Below are 19,182 nucleotides of genomic sequence, written 5' to 3' on the forward strand. Positions count from 1 at the left end.
CGACACTGATATGCGGACTTGGTCTGATCGAGCTGAGGCTCCTCTTTCGCTGTAGGAAGCTAAGGTGCCAGGTGGCCAGAGTGACGCATTCACGATTGCTGAGGCCATTGTATCGTGACTGCCAATCTTGAATGAAGTTACCAGTCTTGAGTCGCAAGGACCAAAAAATGCCAAGACTTTGCCAAGCCATTGTTCGTCATTACTTTATCGCGAGCTGTGCTGTGCTGTGCGACCAACTGGGCCCTGAAAAACGCGGGGTCCAGCGTCAGGCCGCACTGATTGGCAGCTGCCTCGCCGCCCTTCCTCGTCAGCCTGTGAGCTTCCACACAGCTGCTTATGCCCATTTAGCAAAACGTGCTCAGTCTCTTGTGCGCAAATCACCGTCAGTTGAATGCTGCTTGCACTGCTTTGCCGCAATCGCAGCCAGTCCCTTTCGGCGTGCAACTAGCCGATAATGCTCAGGATCTTGGCCCATCCCTTGGCTCTGGCTCCAGTTCTGTTCCAGGCCCGATAATCAGAAGCGTGCTGATTTCGGGCGTTCGTGGGACCACATCCATCCCAGTCTGCGCAGGTCTCGTGAGTGTCGCAATGCTGTGTACAGATGGGCAAATTGGTTAGGGCAGCTTTCAGCTCCCACATGACCAAAGTCCTTTTGCTATATAGGTTACCGAAAAATCGTCACTAATAGCAAAAGTTCCCTCCTTTACCTTTGACCACCTTCTGGATCGCTGTTTCTCGTCAACAGGCTGTCCAGTTCATAGCTCGTCTTATCTCTGCAACATAAAGCCCTTAAAGCTTGTCCTTCGTGTGCTTTGCTATTAAGCTTCGCTGCTTCAGCTCTTTTATTACCACCCAAAACCGATGGTTCACGGTCATGGCTGCGACTCTGCTCCTGGCAAAGGATCTTCACAGCCCCAAGTGCTCGCCGGAGACCAAGTCCGCTCCACTTCTGACGCTGAGGAACCCCCTTGTAGTGGTTACTCCCACTCGACTCAACAATACTCTCGTCATCAACAGCAACCCCACCATGATCAAGCTGAAAAGCCTGAGCTCGGCCAGCACCATGACACGATCGTCGACGTGCAGCCTCACTTGCTCAGCCGTACTCCGTCGTCGACTACCAGCCGCCGATCCTCCACCGTTGCCGCAACGGTTGATCTGCATCAACCGCATTCCCTAGAGGCTGACCAGGTGATCGCCCATTTTCAAAGTGATATCAACATTGGTCTGTCCGAGGGTCAGGCCACCACCCGCCTCAACGAGTATGGTCCCAACCAGCTCAAAGAGACCAACAGGGTCAGCGCTACCTCGATCTTGATCCGCCAGATGGCCAACGCCCTCACGCTCGTGCTTCTTGCTGCCATGGCACTGTCGTTCGGTGTCAAGGACTGGGTCGAGGGTGGTGTCGTCACCGCCGTCATCGTCACCAATGTCCTCATCGGCTTCATTCAAGAGTACAAAGCCGAGCGCACCATGGCCTCGCTCCGCACACTCTCTTCGCCCAATGCCAACGTGCTTCGATCCTCGAGCATTCGACAGGTGCCCTCAGCCGAACTCGTTCCTGGTGACATTATCCACTTTCGTGCCGGTGATCTTGTGCCTGCCGATGTCCGTCTTGTCACCATCAGCAACCTCGAAATCGACGAGGCCCCGCTCACTGGTGAATCGGTACCCGCCATCAAGACCACTGGCCCACTCTTGCGCCCTCATCTCGGCCCTGCTGACCGCACCAATCTGGCTTACGCCGGCACCACCGTCACCAAGGGTAGGGCTGTCGGTATCGTAGTCGCCACCGCCATGAACACGCAGATCGGACAGATCGCCACCGCCTTAGCCAAGAAGGGCAACAAGGAGGATGCCCAGCGTCCTTGGTACAAGCGCACCTGGGACGCCGTCGCCACCTTCCTGGGTGTTCGTGAGGGCACTCCTCTCCAGATCAAACTCAACAAGTTTGCCTATGTGCTCTTGTTCCTAGCCATTATTTGCGCCATCATCGTCTTTGGTGTCGCCGAGTTCGATATTAACAACGAAGTTATCCTGTACGCCATCGCTCTCGGTATCGGTGTCATTCCCGAGTCTCTCGTCGCTGTCCTCACCATCACCTTCAGTGTCGGTGCTAAGCGTATGGCCGAGAGCAATGTCGTCGTCCGTCGTCTCGACGCGCTCGAGGCCCTCGGTGGCGTCACTGACATCTGTAGTGACAAGACTGGCACGCTCACTCAGGGTAAGATGGTCGTTCGTCAAGGCTGGTCGCTTGCTGACGGCAAGCAGCAGAGCTTCGATGTCGAGCAGACTGGTGCCACCGCTTTCGAGCCCAAGGGTCGAGTTATTCTGTCACCAGTCTCTGTCAATGACGAGCCTCAACCAGTCGAGCACGATCAGCTCCCCGATGACATCCGCTCTCTTGCAACTGCTGCTTCGCTCTGCAACATTGCCGAGATCGAGCAGAGAGAGGATGGCTCTTGGATAGCTCGTGGTGACCCGACCGAGATCGCATTGCAGGTTTTTGCAACTAAGCTGCAGATGTCGCGCGATGCGCTCACCCACGGAGAAAGTGCCAAATACAGCCACGAGCTCGAATTCCCCTTCGACAGCACTTTGAAGCGAATGACCAGTGTCTACCGCCGCAACAGCCAGACTGTGTCTGATCGTATCTTTTTCATGAAGGGTGCCGTCGAGCAGGTCTTAGCCTGCTGTCACAACATGGACGAAATTGCCCGCAAGTCTGTCATTGACCAGGTCGAGAAGATGGCCTCGCAAGGACTTCGCGTGCTTGCGTTTGCCGAACGAAGCATGGACGATGTGCAGTTCAAGGACGAAAGCTCTCGTACTCGCTTTGCCTCGCAGTCCGATGACCTCGACGAGGCTGGCACCATCAGCACCACAGACAAGAAGCTTTCGGACAGCGCCGACGCTGCTCCGGGTCTCTCGCGTGCCGCTGCTGAGCAAGACTTTGTCTTCATCGGTCTCCTGGGTATCTACGATCCTCCTCGTGCAGAGACTCGTGCTGCTGTCGAGGCTTGCAAGCGCGCCGGCATTATCGTGCACATGCTTACTGGTGATCACCCTGCCACTGCTCACGCCATCGCCAAGGAAGTGGCCATCGTTGACGGCAGTGAAGGCGCTTCGGCTGTCATGACGGCAACGCAGTTCGACGGCCTGACGGACGGCGAGATCGACGCGCTTGAAGACTTACCCCTGGTTGTTGCTCGATGCTCGCCCGCGACCAAGGTGCGAATGATTGCGGCTGGTAAGCGACGTGGTCGCTACCTTGCCATGACGGGTGATGGTATCAACGATGCACCTTCGTTGAAGCAGGCACCTGTCGGAATTGGCATGGGTACTGGTACCGACGTCGCCAAGGACAGTTCGGACCTGGTGCTCACCGACGACCGTTTCGACTCGATCGTCAAGGGTATCCGCGAAGGCCGAGCCATTTTTGATAACATTCAGCGTTTCCTCATCGGTCTGCTGGTTGCCAACGTCGCTGAGGTGCTTCTACTCCTATGCGGTCTCGGTGTGCGCGACGCTGATGAGGAGTCTGTCTTCCCCTTGGCTCCCGTCGGTATTCTGTGGGTCAACATGGTCACCGCTTCGCTGCCTGCCATCGGCCTCGGTCTTGAGCCTGGCGAGAGCGACATCATGGAGCGACCTCCCCATGACCTGCGCGCAGGTGTGCTCAGCCGCTCGGTCATTGTCGACACGCTGGTCTACGGTAGCACGATGGGTATCACATGTCTGGTCGCCTTCCTGCTAATGATCTACCCTATCGGCGGTGGTCAGATCGCCATCGATTGCAACCACTCATCGGCAGCCACGTGTGAGCCCATTTTCCAAGCACGATCAGCTGTGTTTACCACCCTGACGTTGCAGCTGCTGTTGATCTGCTGGGAGCTGATCAGCATGGAGAAGTCGTTCTTCAGCATGTCGCCTGCCAAGCATCTGTGGAAGAACCCAATGCTGCTCTGGTCGGTGGTATTTGGTATCGCCACCATCCCGATCGCGCTCTACGTGCCAAAGTTCAACACTGATGTCTTCCGTCATGCACCTATGGGTGGTGTCGGCTGGGGTATCTCGATCGCCATGACTGTGGCTTTCATTGCCGTGGTCGAGCTGTGGAAGGCACTGGCACGCCGAGGTCGCTGGCCTTGGCTGGCAAGGGTGTCGGGCGGCCAGCGTGGCCTTGCACGCCGTCAGGCGAAGAAGCAACTGAGCGAAAAGTCGGCCGCCACTGCTTGAAAGTATTGCGTCTCCCCGTCCTGCCACTCAAATGTGCTTGTTCTGAAGTCTATCTTGCACGCTTACACTCAAGATACGCATGTCGCTGTTTTCATGAAAATATTCCGTCAATTCAAATCATCCATCGATGCCTTTCTCGCAAAGTTTGTATTACTTTATGATCTCGTGGTTTGATATCAGGACTGAGAGACTGTCCAGCATCCAGCAATAAGGAAACGAGTTAAGATATGTCCTTGTCTAGGATCTGCTCCCACTTTCCGTGCTGTCTGCAAGTCAACCATCCTAGAGACCACTTCCTAGGCAGCTGCGACGGCAATGGCAGCAGAAGTTCATTGGATCAACAGGCCACCTTCTTGTGGCTAATCTTTATTGGTTGCAAGTACAGTAAGTACAGTACAATTCATACCACTACCCTCACGACTGTATTCCGCTCTTACCGCCTACAGATCGATTTGGTAACCGTTCGACTTCGTCTTGAGCGTCTCCACTGTGCTGGGCTTGCACGTGATTCACGAATTTACGCCTGGATTGCTATTAGTCGATAATAAACGGTGACGACGACGTCGTCATGTAGCAAGATGGGGGCCACGCACGCCACGCTGACTGAGAGGTGCAGAAATTGCGCAACACCGACACATCCGCGCCTCACTGTTCGAGCGAGAGCAGTGAGTGCAAGCGAGGTGTGATTCACAATTCACGATCCACAAATGGGGTTGCTCTCCGATGCAGATTCTGTCCGAAGTTCTGAAGCTGCACGGGTTTGCCTCGATTGCCCAGCCAGTTGATAACCGCAACGCTGTCAAGCTGCACCTCGTGATCACTTTTGTGTGACTGAGTTAGACAGGCCGATGAGCAAAGACATTTCTTTCGCTCTCCTCGCTCGCCTTATTCTAATATCAATCGTGAATACTACGCCTCTTGGCAGCTTGCGCTGTACTTATTCGGTCATGTGGAGGCACTGCTTGCAAAGAGCTCGACGAGATCCTTTGGCTCAAAGGTGCAATTTCACTCAATGTCGTCATTCGTGATTGATGCTTAGCTGTGCCTCTTTCACTCACGGTGAAGCCATTATTAGCCACACGCCACAGGCGTGTCAATCACCGTCATGAGTGTGACGTTATATGCCTACATTGGTTGCCTTTCGTGCCTAAGCCTTTCGAAGATCGTGCTTTCACATTCGGTACACGCGTTCACCGTTGTCGGTCAAGCGTCACCGCTACACCCTGCGTTCGCACCAGCTGAGAACCTGAACATGAGCCTGAGTCAGATTATTACCCCAACAGCGACTTTTGTAGGGCTGCTTGTGCCTTTGCCTGCCCACGCTTGACAGACTTGAGCCTCTCCTCAGAAGACATATATAGCCTGTCTTTGCTCGTTTCTTTCCTATGACCTCCCATCCTCTTACCAACTCTTACACACACTCTCACATACACACCTTATTAACGCAAACATGTCTTCACGACGAGACCTCTCTGACCAGGTACGTTTGCTCTGCACTTTCCCAGAAGCTGATTCACGGGCCACCTGCTGACTTTATCATTGATACAACTCCTCTTTAATCATCCACTCTCTACAGGCTTCTTCGGCTCTTAAGCCTGACTCGCAGAAAGGCTTCGGCGAGAAGGCCAAGGAGAACCTCGACAAGGCCGCCGCCACCGTTCAGCCTGACTCTACCAAGTCAAACTCGCAGCAGCTTGGTGACAAGGTCACTGGCAATGACAAGACGGACGAGTCGCTCCTCGACAAGGCCAAGAACGCCGTCGGCCTCAACGACAACAACAACGCCTAAACGGTCTCGGTTGATGGTCGCTTGATCTTGTTCGTTCATGCACCGCGAGTCTTTATCTTGACCTTGGATCTTCATGGCCTGTGATTTACCCTGTTGCTACGAATGATTGGTCCCTACGACATATCGCGCAATCTAGTATTAATGTCTCCTTCACAAAGACGTGTGTTCAGTGCCTGGATCCCACTCCATTTTCAGTCTTACGACGACGAGATAAATGATAGTCGTGAGTGTTACGCGGTCCACGGTAGAAAAATTGAGGAAGTCGTCAGTAAGACTCAGTAAATTACAGGCTCGTCGATACCACCACATCAGTGAGCGCTAGCGCCATTTTCAGCTTGAGACGTATCAGCGGCACGACTGCGAGTCTCGATCGGCAGCATTGCCATAGCCAAGGTCACGCAAAGCAGCACCGTGGTTGCGAGGAAGAGCGGGGCAGGAGGCGAGAGTGAGAAAGCCCAACCAGCCAAGATGGGGGCAATGATGCCTGTGACTCGACTGATGGCCGAAGCCGTGCCACACGCGGTAGCTCGGATAGTAGGCGCCATGACTTCGGGTGTGTATCCATAAATAGCAGCGTACGAGATAGAGCTTGATATGGAAACCACGGTCAAGCTTGACCGCCAGTAAGTGAGCGAAAAAATGAGGATGGAAGCGGACATGACAGCCGTCGAGCTGACCATGGTGCCGATGCGCCCCAGGCGCGTTTCAACCATGTAGGCCGAAATCAAGCTGCCCGGTAACGACGAGAGCGAGTAGACGAGGATGTCGACAAGGGCATGTCGGATGGATGCATCGTCCGGCTCAGCTCCGCTCTGTGCAGAGCGCAAGTCGTGGCGTTGCTCTAGTAATTTTGGAAGGAGCACGTTAAATGTGGTAAATCCATACGACATGCCACCCCAGATGATCCAGATGAGCAGCGTGGTGCGTTTCCACTCGGGGGAAAACATCTCGCTGTATCGTGAGGCCAAGTCAGCGGCACTCGGATGCCAGCTCCTGGGCAGCCACGACAGCCAGGCCGGTAGGTCTGCTGTGTCGGTGTGCGGATGCGAGGGGGCGCTGCCATTCTGTATGCGCATGCTGCTGTCTTGTGAGTCGCTCTTCCGAGATTCGTGTGCGTTGGCTGCATCAGCTTGGCCTCCAAGCAGCGGTAGGGAAGATGCATCCTGACCTGAAGCAGTCTGCACGTCGTCTTCATCCACTGTATAGCTGTTCCGCGAACCATCCGAAGGAGTTCGACCTGCATCGTCCTCTCCGTGTCTCTGAGATGCATTGTTCTGAGAAGGTCGTTGCTGCAAAGAGTGTTGACTACTCTCCAAGTCTTCACCTCCGTGCCGCACGCTAGACCCACTATGATCCTCTACATCCTGTATGCGGAGCGAAATGATAGCTCCACCATTAAAACGCTGTATCCTCTGCAAAATGTCCCTCGCCTCTTGCGGTCGACCGGAATGTACGAGATACTTGGGCGATTCTAGCAACCTAAAGAACACCACCCTTGCCGAAACAAAAAGCACAGTGACGAATGCCAAAGCACCCAAGAGCCACCTCCAGCCATCAGGATTGCTTGCTGACAAAACGGACAATCCAATGAGCGAAGCCGCGACCGATCCGGCTGAGAAGAACACGGACAACGCCGTGACATAGCTATGCTTTCTCACCGGTAGGTTCTCGACCAAATTGGAAGAATCCGTCGGCATGCTACCTCCCACTCCTGTGCCCACTGCAAACAGCAGCAAGCATAGCAGCGGAAAGCTCGAAGCCATAGCTGATAACGAACCAAAGATCGCCGTGACCGCGAGGGTGATGTTGAAAGCCGCTCTTCTCCCGTACGAGTCCGAGATGGTTCCCCAAGCTATCGAGCCGACAAACATGCCCACAAAGATTGAAGAGCTCGCCAAGCCCACGATGCCATCGGAAAGAGTGAAATACCGCTGTATGTGTGGGAGGATGATGGCAATGGCCTGGATCCACATGTTGTCTGCCGCCCAACCGAAGCCAGAGAGGATGAGCACTGACCACTGGTATCGACCCATGCCGATGCGGTCCATGGTACGATCCAGAGGCGTTACTCCTATTGCGGTAGCCCGCCAATCATCCGTCTCGTCTGTCTGATGCGACAAGGAGTAGTTGATCGAGGGGAGAAACAGCGAGCGAGATGATGTGACACGGTCGACGAGCGGTGGGCGCCGAGAAACGGAGTCGATGCTGTTTCGAGGAGACAAACGTGCTGATCGTCCCAATGATTGTGTGCTCAGGTGCTGTGGCAGAGAGGCCGGTCGCACTTTGGCGTGTGAGTTCGCTGAAGACGTACGCGAGGTGAAGGGGGGTGGGTTATGGCCATCCGCGTTCAAGGCGTGACCGCTGGGGCTACTTGAAGGCTGCTCGGCCCAGCTGCTGTGGCCGCCTTCTTCTTGGATGGCAAAGGGCGACGTGCTTGCCACAGCTGCACCTCTGTGCTGCGGTGACGACGACATGTCTGCGCCATCACAAGAGTTGCGACCTGTGGGACGAGACAAGTATATGCGTTGCAGAATTCATTTGAGATGCCGAAGCTTGTCTTTCTGGTGTTCACCTTGACAGGCCGGCTTTCGGTGTGGTCGGACCCCGACAAGCACACTCACGACTCGTGACCCGTGACCCGTGACTCGTGACTGCTTCACAGCATTCGTGATTCGTGATTGTGATTTTGACACAAAGTGTCAGACCGCAATGCGACACATACAGTATTCAGAGGCCCTCACGAAAAAACCACGAACCCCTTGGTGACTTTGACTTAGCTCAGCTCTTTCAGCTTAGAGTCATGTTCACCCTGAGAAACTATTTCGGCTGCGTTATCGGCCACAGACACGTCTCAACGCCACGCCACGCCACTCCACCTTTAGCACAACTGCGTCATGGCCCACACGGCGAGGCAATTTTTTTTTTTTTTTTAAAGATCTGATTTCGAGATTTTTTGGGTGTAGGCTTTGCAGGCATTCGTGATTCACGATTGGAAAGATTCGGAAGTTCGCTTTGGTTGGACCTTTGCAGTCACCGCGTTCAGAGAAGCTGAGTTGGATGTGAGCCTTGGAGCTGACTCCACTTTCGTGAGGTGTCACGCTTGTTCCCACCTCTCCTCTGCCTTGTTCCTTTGCCACCAACCAAGCTCGCCTCATACCAGGAACATGCTCGTTACACAAACCTTTCAAACGTGCTCACTGATAAGCACCTAGACAAGTTTCCTGATCGTTGCCATCGGTCTCAGCTGCGCCATAACTTGTCCTCATTTGGAGCTTTCTTCTCAGGAGTGATAGTTCCGCCCCGCGCCAATCTTCACCAGCTACTCTTGCACATATGGTGTCGACATCGAAACATGCGTCCTCGTCGAGCTTCGACGAAGCAGAAGCTTTTCCTACCATGGAAGCCACCTCACTAGAGCGTCCACAGTCGAGTAAGCGACGAGCCAGCTTCGGACAGGGTGAAGCGCGCAAGCCCGTCTCACGCAGCAAGAAGGCCGTCGCTGCTGTGACAGGCGCCGTTACAACGTCGTTCCTTATGACACCTTTTGACGTGATCAAGACGCGACTCCAGACGCAGAGCAGCGCAGAACCGCTCTTCTTCCCGTCGCAGCATCTGGCGTCTGCCGCCACTACCCCGGCTGTTTCGACCTCAGGATTGGACAAGGGTAAGGGCGTAGTTCGAGGCCGCTCATCAGCGCTCGCATCAGGAGGACTACAGGCACATCCAGCAACGTGCTGTCAACAAACTTTCTTCACTTCGAATCGACAGCCAGAGTCCATTCTGTGCCGCTATGATCCAAGGCAGATTACTTCATCTACTAGCACTTCAGCATCATCAGCATCATCAGCATCATCATCCGCCTTTTTCACACCTGCATCCTCCTCAAAAAGCTCGTCGACCCGACCCGCACCCCGAACAACAGCATCACGCTTCAGTCGACACACGGCTTCATTTGCAGCATCTTCCAATCCTCGTTCCAGCGTCCGCATACTCCCGTCTCCACCACCCGCACCTATCGGCTACCTCCACCCGACACCCTCTGCTATCACTGCCAACGGCTCGTCCTCATGCGCCTGTGCCTTCCCCAACGAAACCGTTGCTGCGCGAGAACTCAAGGCCGCAGCAGCCAAACACGGTCGTCTGACCGGTTTGTGGGATGGTGTCGTCAAAGTCGGCAAAGCCGAAGGCATTCGTGGATTATGGCGCGGCTTAGCACCTACCCTCATGATGACAGTTCCGGGGCAAGTGACCTACATGTCGTGCTACGACTTTTTGCGCTCTCATCTACTCGCTTCGGAGGACAGCAGTCAGATTCAAGCTGATTTCCAGGAAATCTCGACCACCAACGGTCGTGAGCTCGGGCTTGCAGGTAAATCGCCTTCGCTGTCCGCGGTCACAGCTCAATCTCTCTATGCGTCTCTATTTTCAGGCGCACTAGCAAGAGGCATCTCGGCAACGCTCGTGACACCACTCGAACTCATCCGCACGCGGTTGCAGGCGAGCTCACGATCTCAAGCTACACTCTCGTCTATCTTGCGTGGCTTGTGGATCGAAATGCGAACCACATCCCTACGCTCCGGCGGTGGACCATTGATCCTCTGGCGTGGACTGACACCGACACTGTGGCGAGACGTGCCCTTCAGCGCTATCTATTTTGCTGGGTACGAAGCAACCAAACGGTCTCTAACTGGTGGTGGCTTGGGAGAGGGTAACGCCTCTGGGTCGGGAGAAGAATTCGGCGTCGCTTTCGTCTCTGGTGCTCTGTCTGGATCGTTTGCAGCAGTTCTCACGCATCCATTCGACGTAGTCAAGACTCGATTACAAACTCAAGGCTCGCCACGCGAGGCAGAAGGAAGGCTCTCGGGTACGCTCAGAGGTGCTACAGATGGCCATGGCGCAAACGTGTGGAAGGCGATGCGACACATTTTGAACGAGGAAGGAAGCAAAGGGTTGTGGAGGGGCTTGAGTCCCAGAACGGCCAAGGTAGCGCCTGCATGTGGAGTCATGATTGCCAGCTTTGAGGTTGTCGGCAGGGCGCTAGCTGATTTGGAGATCTAAGTCGGAGCAGCAGCCATCTTGTTTCGGTCAACAATTGTGAATAGTGAATGCTACCACCCTGTCTTTTGCTCAATTTCCCCAACTCAACACTTTCAATAAGAGTCTGACTCCACACTCTCACAAACATCAGTCGATCAAGGCGGCCTCAGCATTCACAGACTTGATTGTTTTTCATGGGTGTCAAGGTTGTCTGTGCGATGGATTGCATTGACGAGTGTTTCGTGGGTTCAATGATCAAGCCTAAAAAGTACATGTGTGGCAAACGACAGGTGTGTTTGTATGAAGCTTGAACGCATTATTGGTGCTTCTGGTGTGCAACCATTAAGCAACAGGCATCCTCGCATCGGCATCGTCATCGGCATTCGCCTTTCCCTCTATCCCGCCGCTGGGCGTGCCATATCCTCGAAAGCCATCCATTCCAATCCACTGCCAAACCCTCAACCACTCACCCTTTTTCTGCGCCTGTCTGGTTCTAACATTTGAATTTTCCTCGACCACCTTGGCCACCTTCTTCCACAACCGGCTCCTGGCCGCCGAATGATGTTCCTCCCTCAAGATGTCGTCTCTGAGATGCGACAAGGGGATAAAGTCATCGGGATGCAGAACCGGATCCCGTCCATGCAGGTACTCCTGTTCTTGCAACTTTTCCAACGCTGTCTGCACCAGCAGCGACACTTTCACGTTCTCTCTTCGAGCAGCAGCTAACCGATATCGCAAGTAGAAGAATCCCAATACGCTCGACAACAGAAGACCGAAATACAGCCGCGCACGCAACATCCACCCTTTTAACGCCAACCTCGATCGACACGACAACGACAACGACGCTTGCTTGGCAGCTAAAAAGTACCTTGTACCTTGCTCCGCTCCTTCTCCGACGGTACCGTTCGCGATAGGAATACGGACAACATTGCTCCTCGGATCTGTCAATTCGAATAGAGCCATGTACCAGATTTGCTCGAAATACTCTTCATCCAACATAGTATCCCGTGTGGCCGACATGGACCGCTTCACCGCTCCCTCGGAAATGGCGTAGGTCAAGTTAGATTCGAATGCCACTAGTTTCTTAGGCAGACTGCGAACCGTAGCATGTGTCTTTTGTGTACCGCAGATAACCTCGCCCTTGAAGTCGGCCAGCATGTGCGAGATGGCTTGGGCGAGCTCTGAAGCGAGGACGAGCTTCTGCGTGTCTGGATAGCAGCGGGGTATTGTCATGCCGAGCGGAAGGAATGCATTAGCGAGCGGGATGTTCGAGCGAATGCTGGGCTGCAGAACCCAGTCGTCCGAGGTGCAACCGAGTACTTTTCCGTATGCGCAGTTAGCGTGTGGTGGGCAGGGCGTGCATGCAGGCTGCAGACGATCAGGAAAGATCGTCAGATCGTCCAGCGTCTCGTTGTTAGCTTGTGCAAAGGCAAGCGCAGTAAGGCGGCGATCTTCAACGATCGAGTTGGTATTGGAATCTGTGTCGCAAAACCCGAGAGCGCGTGTCTCCCGCGCATACCAAACAGTCCAAGCTAGCACGCCGACCGCTACAAATACCAAGACCGATTTGAGGAGGTAATCGATAAAAGACTTGGCTGAACGCTGTTCTCGACTTCGTTGCTGATCTTTCTTGTGGCGAAGGTTGCGCACCTTGGCGAGTGCCGAAGGCGACGTAAAAGTCTCGAGATCGAAGCTGTCATCGTCCGCATCATCAACTGCATCGACTGATGTCGATTTGCTGTGTCGGGCCGTGCCTTCGTCGTCAGCAGCATGTCCGCCGGTGGAGTCTGCCGACTTAGTTCCAGTGAGGCGGCTGATAATACGAGGAGGTGTGGTCGATGCTACCGCCTGATCCATGTAGTTGCGAAGTGTGCTCGCGACGCTCGGGCTTGTCTGCTTGAGTTGCTTGGGAGGTGATTCGGGGGCAAGCGATGGGGCGGAAGTCTTTCCACGTAAAGTGCTTCCATCGGTTGTCTGGCGTCGCGCCTTTCTCGCGTAAGCACCAGCTTTAGCTGCGATACCTGTGGCGGGCGAAGCTTCGCTGCCAGACTGGAATGGATTGCTGTCAGAGAATGTGCCATCATCATCGCTCCGGGCACCGAGGCTGAGACGTCCGGCCTTTCGAGCGCCAGACACGGGCGGTGATGTCTTCGGATCAAAAGAGACATGGCGGGGAGATATGTTGTCTTCGTTGTCGTCGGTGTCTGAGATTTCGATGGGATTGGAGACGACAACAGGGGCAGTTTTGCGGGGGCGCCCTGGCTTTCTCTTGACAGGGACTTCTGCCACATCGGGCTCGGATTTGTTACCCTTGACGTTGTCCTTGTCTTCGCTTTCCGTCGAAGTGGCGAATTTATGAGATAAGGACGATTTCTTGCGAGGTGTACGCGCCTTAACAGGGGTCTTCGAGGGCATTGCGGAAGGCGTAGGTGCCTCGCTCTTCCTGGGGCGACCTGGTTTGCGTTTGGCAGGAGTCTGGTGGGTTGTCGTTTGATCGCGCATGTCGATGATGCCACTAGAGCTGGCAACGATGGACGCGTTCTTCTTGCGAAGAGACGCGGTCTTGGGAAGAACATTCTGGTTGAAATGGTCAACCAAGTCGGCTTTCCTGGCTGCGCTGCTGAAAGGTACTTCGTGCTCGACTAGGATGCTACGGAGTTGTGGCATGGTGAGCGACTTAGGGTCGAAGCCCTCGCGCATATACTCGTCGCGTTCGACCATCTTGAGAAGCGGTGTACCTGCCGTGCTTGTAGGAGGAGGCGAAGCAGGTGAATTTTCAAGGAAATCACCAGGACAACGTCCATAAAAGTCGGGTGCGACGGTGATGGTGGTGGCGAGAAGGAAAGAAGGAAGAGGAGCTCAGGTCAAGTTCCTGTACGACAGGCCAGACTCAGCGTTCCACCCCTCTAGTGAACTTTTACGAGGAAGGGCGTGATTTTTGGAAATTGTGAGAGCAAAGCGCAACATTCACGATTCACGATTGGACCCTGGTTGGCCTTACGCGTGTGATAGAGAAGCCACGTGACCTGACGAGGAATTTCGTTGTTGCAAAATGTTAGATCGTGACCTGAAGGCAGAATTGGATGACGTAATCGAGATTCGATCTATAAGACCGGCACTGACAGCCTTTGCACTTTTGACCAAAGCAAATCCGACTTAAATGAACTCAAGTCGTGAGTTGGGCGGACTTTGCATCTGACCGTTCGAAGGAAAAGAATCTGTTGTGAGTTGGCTCAATGCTCCTCCTTTGTCACTAGAGGCAGCTGGGCAGCGGGCAGGGGCAGCGGGTGAAATTTGAGGATAAGCTACGCAGCGAAAGATGAGACTGGCATGTCAGCCAAGGTGGAACGTTGCCTCAACTCATTTTGGTTCGGTTCAATGTGGATAAGAGACTCGAGCCTCAAACCTTGATTTCCGCGCAAAGCCTCGTTACCCGCTCGAGCTGAGCGTGCTAATTTCGAGGGCGGAAACATCCGTGAGACAACGGGCGCCATCCGAGAGACGCAAACGTAAAAATCTCAAAATTAGACAGTCTCCGAGACAATCGGCTTAGCCTGGCACAATGGCTGTGTATATTTGTCTTTTTTGGCAGCTGCAGGAGAGATGCATGTATGCGTTCTGACTGCAAATCAGCGCTGTGACGTTGGGCGAAACGTTTTGGTTGTTCAGCTGACCGTAACGTTGAAGGATGTTGCCCTGGTATGACTCCACGACCATCGTGACCTTGCCTCCCATACACAGACAAGAATCCTTATCAACCTACCTTCCTCCGATTCTGACCTTGGCCATATAATAACCATCACTTGCTCGCTATCGAGGCGACCTCCTTCGTATCCTTTCTCTCTAGCCATTGTGTTTTTTCCCCAAGCATCTCCTACTCGCTCGTAACCCATCGGATAGACACCTGGAGCCACATACTACGACTCAGCCTTCAGCACATCTGTACGCATTACTACAAAGAGCCGGCATGTATTCGACATCGCCATCTTCATCATCTATGGCATCGTCATCTGGACGTTCGTCGCCGGAGCACTCATCGCAACCACCTCCCTCCCAGCCGCAAAGAAGCAATTCATTCCTCCTACCTCAGTTCTTCTTTGGTAACAGCAGCAGCAGCAACAACCACAACAGTGCGGATGCCACTCCGCATCCTGTTACGAGCGCCTTGCTCTCACAACCTCCTCGTCGCACCAGCTTTGGTGGCGCCTTGTCGAGTAGCGGTCGTTTCTCGGCGTTGAGTGCCTTCGGGTTCACACAGGGCTCGACTGGCTTCGGCACCTCACCTCCTGCTTCCTTTGTCGGTGCTGCTGAGCTGTCCAGGCGCTCGGGAAGTGCTGTCGGATCGCCCGCATCTGAGTCATCGTTTTCTTGGTTCGCAAATCCACCTGCACAGCAAACGAGCTCCAGCACAAGCACAGGCACAAACGCAGCCACTAGTGTACCTCCTCCTGCAAAACGCCACCTGTGCTTCCCTGACGGCATGGGTGGCACTGTCTGCGTCGAAGCCAAAGATCGCAGTCGTCGCGGCTCGTCGGTCAACTAAACAGCACATGTCCAAGTTGCTTTCGCCTTCCTCTCTGCCTCTTGTTTTGCTAAGTCCCCGGCTATTGCTGATAAGCACGGCGCTGTCAGCTCGTTGTTGCTGCTCACCTCATGTCACCAGTTTCGCTCGCTTTTTCTCAACGGCTCTCAGAGCCATTGTAACAATATCTATCTCGCTCAGCTTCTCTAATCCTATCAGTTTTCGAGTCAGCGAACTGATGTTGAGGGGTGTGTCGGAGGTAACGTCTGCAAGTGAGGTATCTGTGGGTGCCAGCTTACGCTTCGTTAGCTTGGACTTGTTCAAAAGCGGCGAACTGTGGGAAAGGCGCATCTAACGCAGTGATTAATCCCTTGTCCAACTGCCTGTCCTTCGTTGCTGCCCATCGCGCGACCCATGGTATTGTAACAACGTAGGCAACTGCAGCGATCAGGCGTTGCAAGAGCCATCTCTGCCATGCATAGCGCACATGCACCACACCGGGGACAAACCAAGGTACGTCTTGAATCTTCTGAACGAAAGGCCTGAACTCGGACTCGTAACTTTCAAACGCTTTCGACGGATGTTGATCTGGTTTCAGCTGAGAGAGGTGGCCAGCGAGGAGATAGGCACCGTTGATGGCAAGAGAGGTGCCCATTCCAGTGAGCGGCGTTGGTGCGTAGGCTGTGTCTCCCAAACATATGACCCTGTTCTTGTGCCAACTGGTCATGCGAATTTGCTGTACAGCTTGCACATAGACGTCGTCGGATTTCTCCACGTCTTGGAGGAGACGCGATGTTTTCCAACCAGCACCGCTAAATTCGCTTTTGAGCAGATCAAGTTGGAGCTTGCGATCGTGACTTCTAGCAGTGGCTGCCCAGGCTTGCTTTTGATTGTCGGTGAGTGGCATGATGCTGAAAAGGCACCGCAGGGTGCCGTGATTGTCTGGTCGAGTGCTTACGCAGCGACGGTTGAGAGAGAAATAAAGTTCCCACCAATCGCTATCCTCTTCTGTTCGAGGGACCGTGGCGTACATACAGAAGCAGTTCTTGTCTACTACAGTTACAGCATCTTGTCCGAAAAGCTGCTTTCGCAGCCTAGACCACTGACCATCGGATACAATCAGAATATCGTAGTCGGCCTCTTCACCAGTACTCAGCTCCACTCGGACCTTTTCCGCATCGTTCGCCAGCACCTGGGTCACAGTGGTACCAAACTTGAACTCGATGTTGGGTACATCCTTGACGGCATCGTACAGGACGGCGGCAAGATCACCACGAAGGATCTCAAACTCACTCGTTGGACTACCAGCGGACCCATTGACTGGCATTCGAGCAAATGAGCGACCGTTGCGATCGATCAAGCAGCTTCCTATCTCCGTTGTGTTGTGCTTACGAACTTCGTCGAGCAAGCCCATCTTGTTGAGAATGTTGACCGCTGTACCGCGTATATCGATGTTCTGTCCTTGAGCAAGCATCGAGGTAGCTTTCTCGACTACGGTGACTCTGGCGCCCGCTTTTGCGAGGAACCATGCTACAGTGGGACCGGCGATGCCGGCGCCACTTACAACGACGCGCATGCTTGTAAGGACGCTGCTGTGAGTGTGTCTAGGCAGCGAGGAGTTTAGGCAATGTGTCTTTTGATGGGTTGGAGCATCGGTGGATTGGCGTCGGTCGTGATGGTCAAGAAGGACCTTGAGAATATATAAACGGTGGTTCTGGTGCATCGCCATCTTCTGCGGCCTCAGTAGAAGAGGAGGCCAAGAGATTCAAGGACAGCAGCTCAGCCCATTGTACCAGTCGATACAGCGTTCCTGAGGCGGCTCGAGAGACTGGAAAGCATGTAACCCGCGGATGTTACAGTCACTAACCGCAATACGGCGCTGAGCTGAGCAGCATGGCCGCATGGCCGCATGGCCGCGGAAATGTACTGTGCTATAGACGTGACGCATCCTAAATTTGAAGTAACTTAGCGCTAACGTTACGGTAAAGCCCAAGCGGCGAGACAAGCTCTCATTGTTCCACTCTCAGTACCTGCATTGCTGCATTCGTGATTGCTGCGTCTCTGTGCTCTCGCTATCAGATTTTGTGTATCATAGCTCGTAAAGGTACAGTAACTGTACATCGAATGTCGAAGCTGAAAAATCCTCCAGCTAAGCCGATGCGTCCACATCGATTCCTGAAGCTAAGGGCTGTGTTTCGATGCATTTACGATTCACGATTGAACTCCTTTCCTCGTCTGAACCTGTCGCACCGGATCATCGAGATCACGCATTTTCTATTTACGATTCACAATCGTGAATAGTGATTCACGATTACAGTATTCGTGATTGATGCACATGACGGACTGTGCACGGCGGAGGATTTCCACATGTTAAGTCGGGTCACATCCCTCCACCTCTCGTTTTTTATGATGCTGGTGGATGCATGAAAACATGTCAAACACAGCACGGACCGTCATAATCGTGAATGTGAATCACGTCCATGAAAATAGGCGGCAAGACGCGTGCCTTGCAGTCGGTCAATTGTGCTGTGTACAGTTGGTGCTACCGTAACGAGGTGGCAGAGCAACATGTGTTTACCCACCCTCCATCCACCTCGGCAACGCGAAAGGAGAGTGAGATCGGAGGTCTTTTCGTCATGAACGCAGCATGTACGGCGGCTACGCCTCCAGTTGTCGCTGGGGTGAGCAGCTCGACTACACCGCCTCTCGGCAACGCTGCTTCGACGCCTGCGCATTTCAGGCTGGGCAGGACGAGTCGTAGAAGCAGTAGCAGTGGATCTAGCTCCAGCGGTAACGGCGGCATCGTTTATGGCCAAAGCAGTGGCTCAGTACCCACAGCTTCGGTAAGTCAGGCTAAAAGCGCAAAACGCAAGCGCAGACGCCATAGTACACTTTCGAGCGGCGTAGCATCCGGATCGGAAGAGGAGGCCGAGCGTGTACCTCCGATGCTACGACTGCGCCTGGGGAGCTATGTCTCAGATTTCCGACTGGAAAGAGCGAGAAGCCATTCTCCCAACAGTACGCAGCTATATCCAGCAACGCCCTCGTCGCCATCGAGCGCGCTGCGGCAAAGACACCAACTGCGGATCCATACCACTGCAGTGGAGCTCTCATCATCGGGGAACGACCACGGGTGCGACCAGGCGACCATGGCGTCGGTCTCCTTCTCTCCATCCTCTGCGACGTCATCCTCGACTCCGGTACGGAGAGATTCCGACATCGAAATGGATCTTGACGTTCAATCCACGTTCCAAGCTATGCAAGTCGAATCGCCCAACGCATCACCCTCCCCGACGACTGTGTCCAAAAGCAACCTCACCGCAGTTGTTCCAACTATCAGAGCATCGTCAACGCTGCCGAGTGCTACATTGCAGCGACCAAGTCCGATACCAGGCAATCTGCTCTCACCGCTCGTCACAGATACCAGATACCCTCGTTCGCGATCGCCCCTCTCGCCATCGTATCCCTATGTTTCGCTCGTGACGTACACTTCCACATCTGCTGTCTCACCCGGCGTGTTCCCCTCAGCGAACCTTGTTGCAGCTCGCAGAAACTCAAGGCAGAGCCTCGGCGTCCAGTCGCAACATCACATGCC

General features: G+C 54.1%; 8 protein-coding genes across 8 annotated transcripts; 5 read left to right on the forward strand and 3 right to left on the reverse strand.

Moving 5' to 3' along the window:
• Nucleotides 1–861: 861 nt before the first annotated feature.
• Nucleotides 862–4,239, forward strand: UMAG_00204 (uncharacterized protein; the record flags this gene model as incomplete). Its single annotated transcript, XM_011387838.1, has 1 exon — nt 862–4,239. The coding sequence occupies one exon, from the start codon at nt 862–864 to the stop codon at nt 4,237–4,239; it is 3,378 nt and encodes a 1,125-aa protein (XP_011386140.1).
• A 1,450-nt stretch (nt 4,240–5,689) lies between these two features.
• Nucleotides 5,690–6,028, forward strand: UMAG_00205 (uncharacterized protein; the record flags this gene model as incomplete). The annotated part of the gene is made up of 2 exons (XM_011387839.1): nt 5,690–5,719; nt 5,816–6,028. 2 exons carry the CDS (start codon nt 5,690–5,692, stop codon nt 6,026–6,028), a joined length of 243 nt encoding a protein of 80 aa, XP_011386141.1.
• Nucleotides 6,029–6,336: 308 nt separating this feature from the next.
• UMAG_00206 (uncharacterized protein) lies at nt 6,337–8,748 on the reverse strand (the record flags this gene model as incomplete). The annotated part of the gene is made up of 2 exons (XM_011387840.1): nt 6,337–8,432; nt 8,745–8,748. 2 exons carry the CDS (start codon nt 8,746–8,748, stop codon nt 6,337–6,339), a joined length of 2,100 nt encoding a protein of 699 aa, XP_011386142.1.
• A 613-nt stretch (nt 8,749–9,361) lies between these two features.
• Nucleotides 9,362–11,086, forward strand: UMAG_00207 (uncharacterized protein; the record flags this gene model as incomplete). The annotated part of the gene is made up of 1 exon (XM_011387841.1): nt 9,362–11,086. One exon carries the CDS (start codon nt 9,362–9,364, stop codon nt 11,084–11,086), a length of 1,725 nt encoding a protein of 574 aa, XP_011386143.1.
• Nucleotides 11,087–11,407: 321 nt separating this feature from the next.
• On the reverse strand, nt 11,408–13,786 carry UMAG_00208 (uncharacterized protein; the record flags this gene model as incomplete). The annotated part of the gene is made up of 1 exon (XM_011387842.1): nt 11,408–13,786. One exon carries the CDS (start codon nt 13,784–13,786, stop codon nt 11,408–11,410), a length of 2,379 nt encoding a protein of 792 aa, XP_011386144.1.
• A 1,246-nt stretch (nt 13,787–15,032) lies between these two features.
• UMAG_00209 (uncharacterized protein) lies at nt 15,033–15,608 on the forward strand (the record flags this gene model as incomplete). The annotated part of the gene is made up of 1 exon (XM_011387843.1): nt 15,033–15,608. The coding sequence occupies one exon, from the start codon at nt 15,033–15,035 to the stop codon at nt 15,606–15,608; it is 576 nt and encodes a 191-aa protein (XP_011386145.1).
• Nucleotides 15,609–15,882: 274 nt separating this feature from the next.
• UMAG_00210 (uncharacterized protein) lies at nt 15,883–17,163 on the reverse strand (the record flags this gene model as incomplete). The annotated part of the gene is made up of 1 exon (XM_011387844.1): nt 15,883–17,163. One exon carries the CDS (start codon nt 17,161–17,163, stop codon nt 15,883–15,885), a length of 1,281 nt encoding a protein of 426 aa, XP_011386146.1.
• A 1,060-nt stretch (nt 17,164–18,223) lies between these two features.
• On the forward strand, nt 18,224–19,159 carry UMAG_10054 (uncharacterized protein; the record flags this gene model as incomplete). Its single annotated transcript, XM_011388341.1, has 1 exon — nt 18,224–19,159. A coding segment is annotated over one exon (936 nt), but the record flags the coding sequence as incomplete, so codon positions are not given.
• Between the last annotated feature and the right edge of the window lie 23 nt (nt 19,160–19,182).

The sequence above is a fragment of the Mycosarcoma maydis genome, chromosome 1 (genome assembly GCF_000328475.2).
Source record: "Mycosarcoma maydis chromosome 1, whole genome shotgun sequence".
Classification (NCBI taxonomy): domain Eukaryota; kingdom Fungi; phylum Basidiomycota; class Ustilaginomycetes; order Ustilaginales; genus Mycosarcoma; species Mycosarcoma maydis.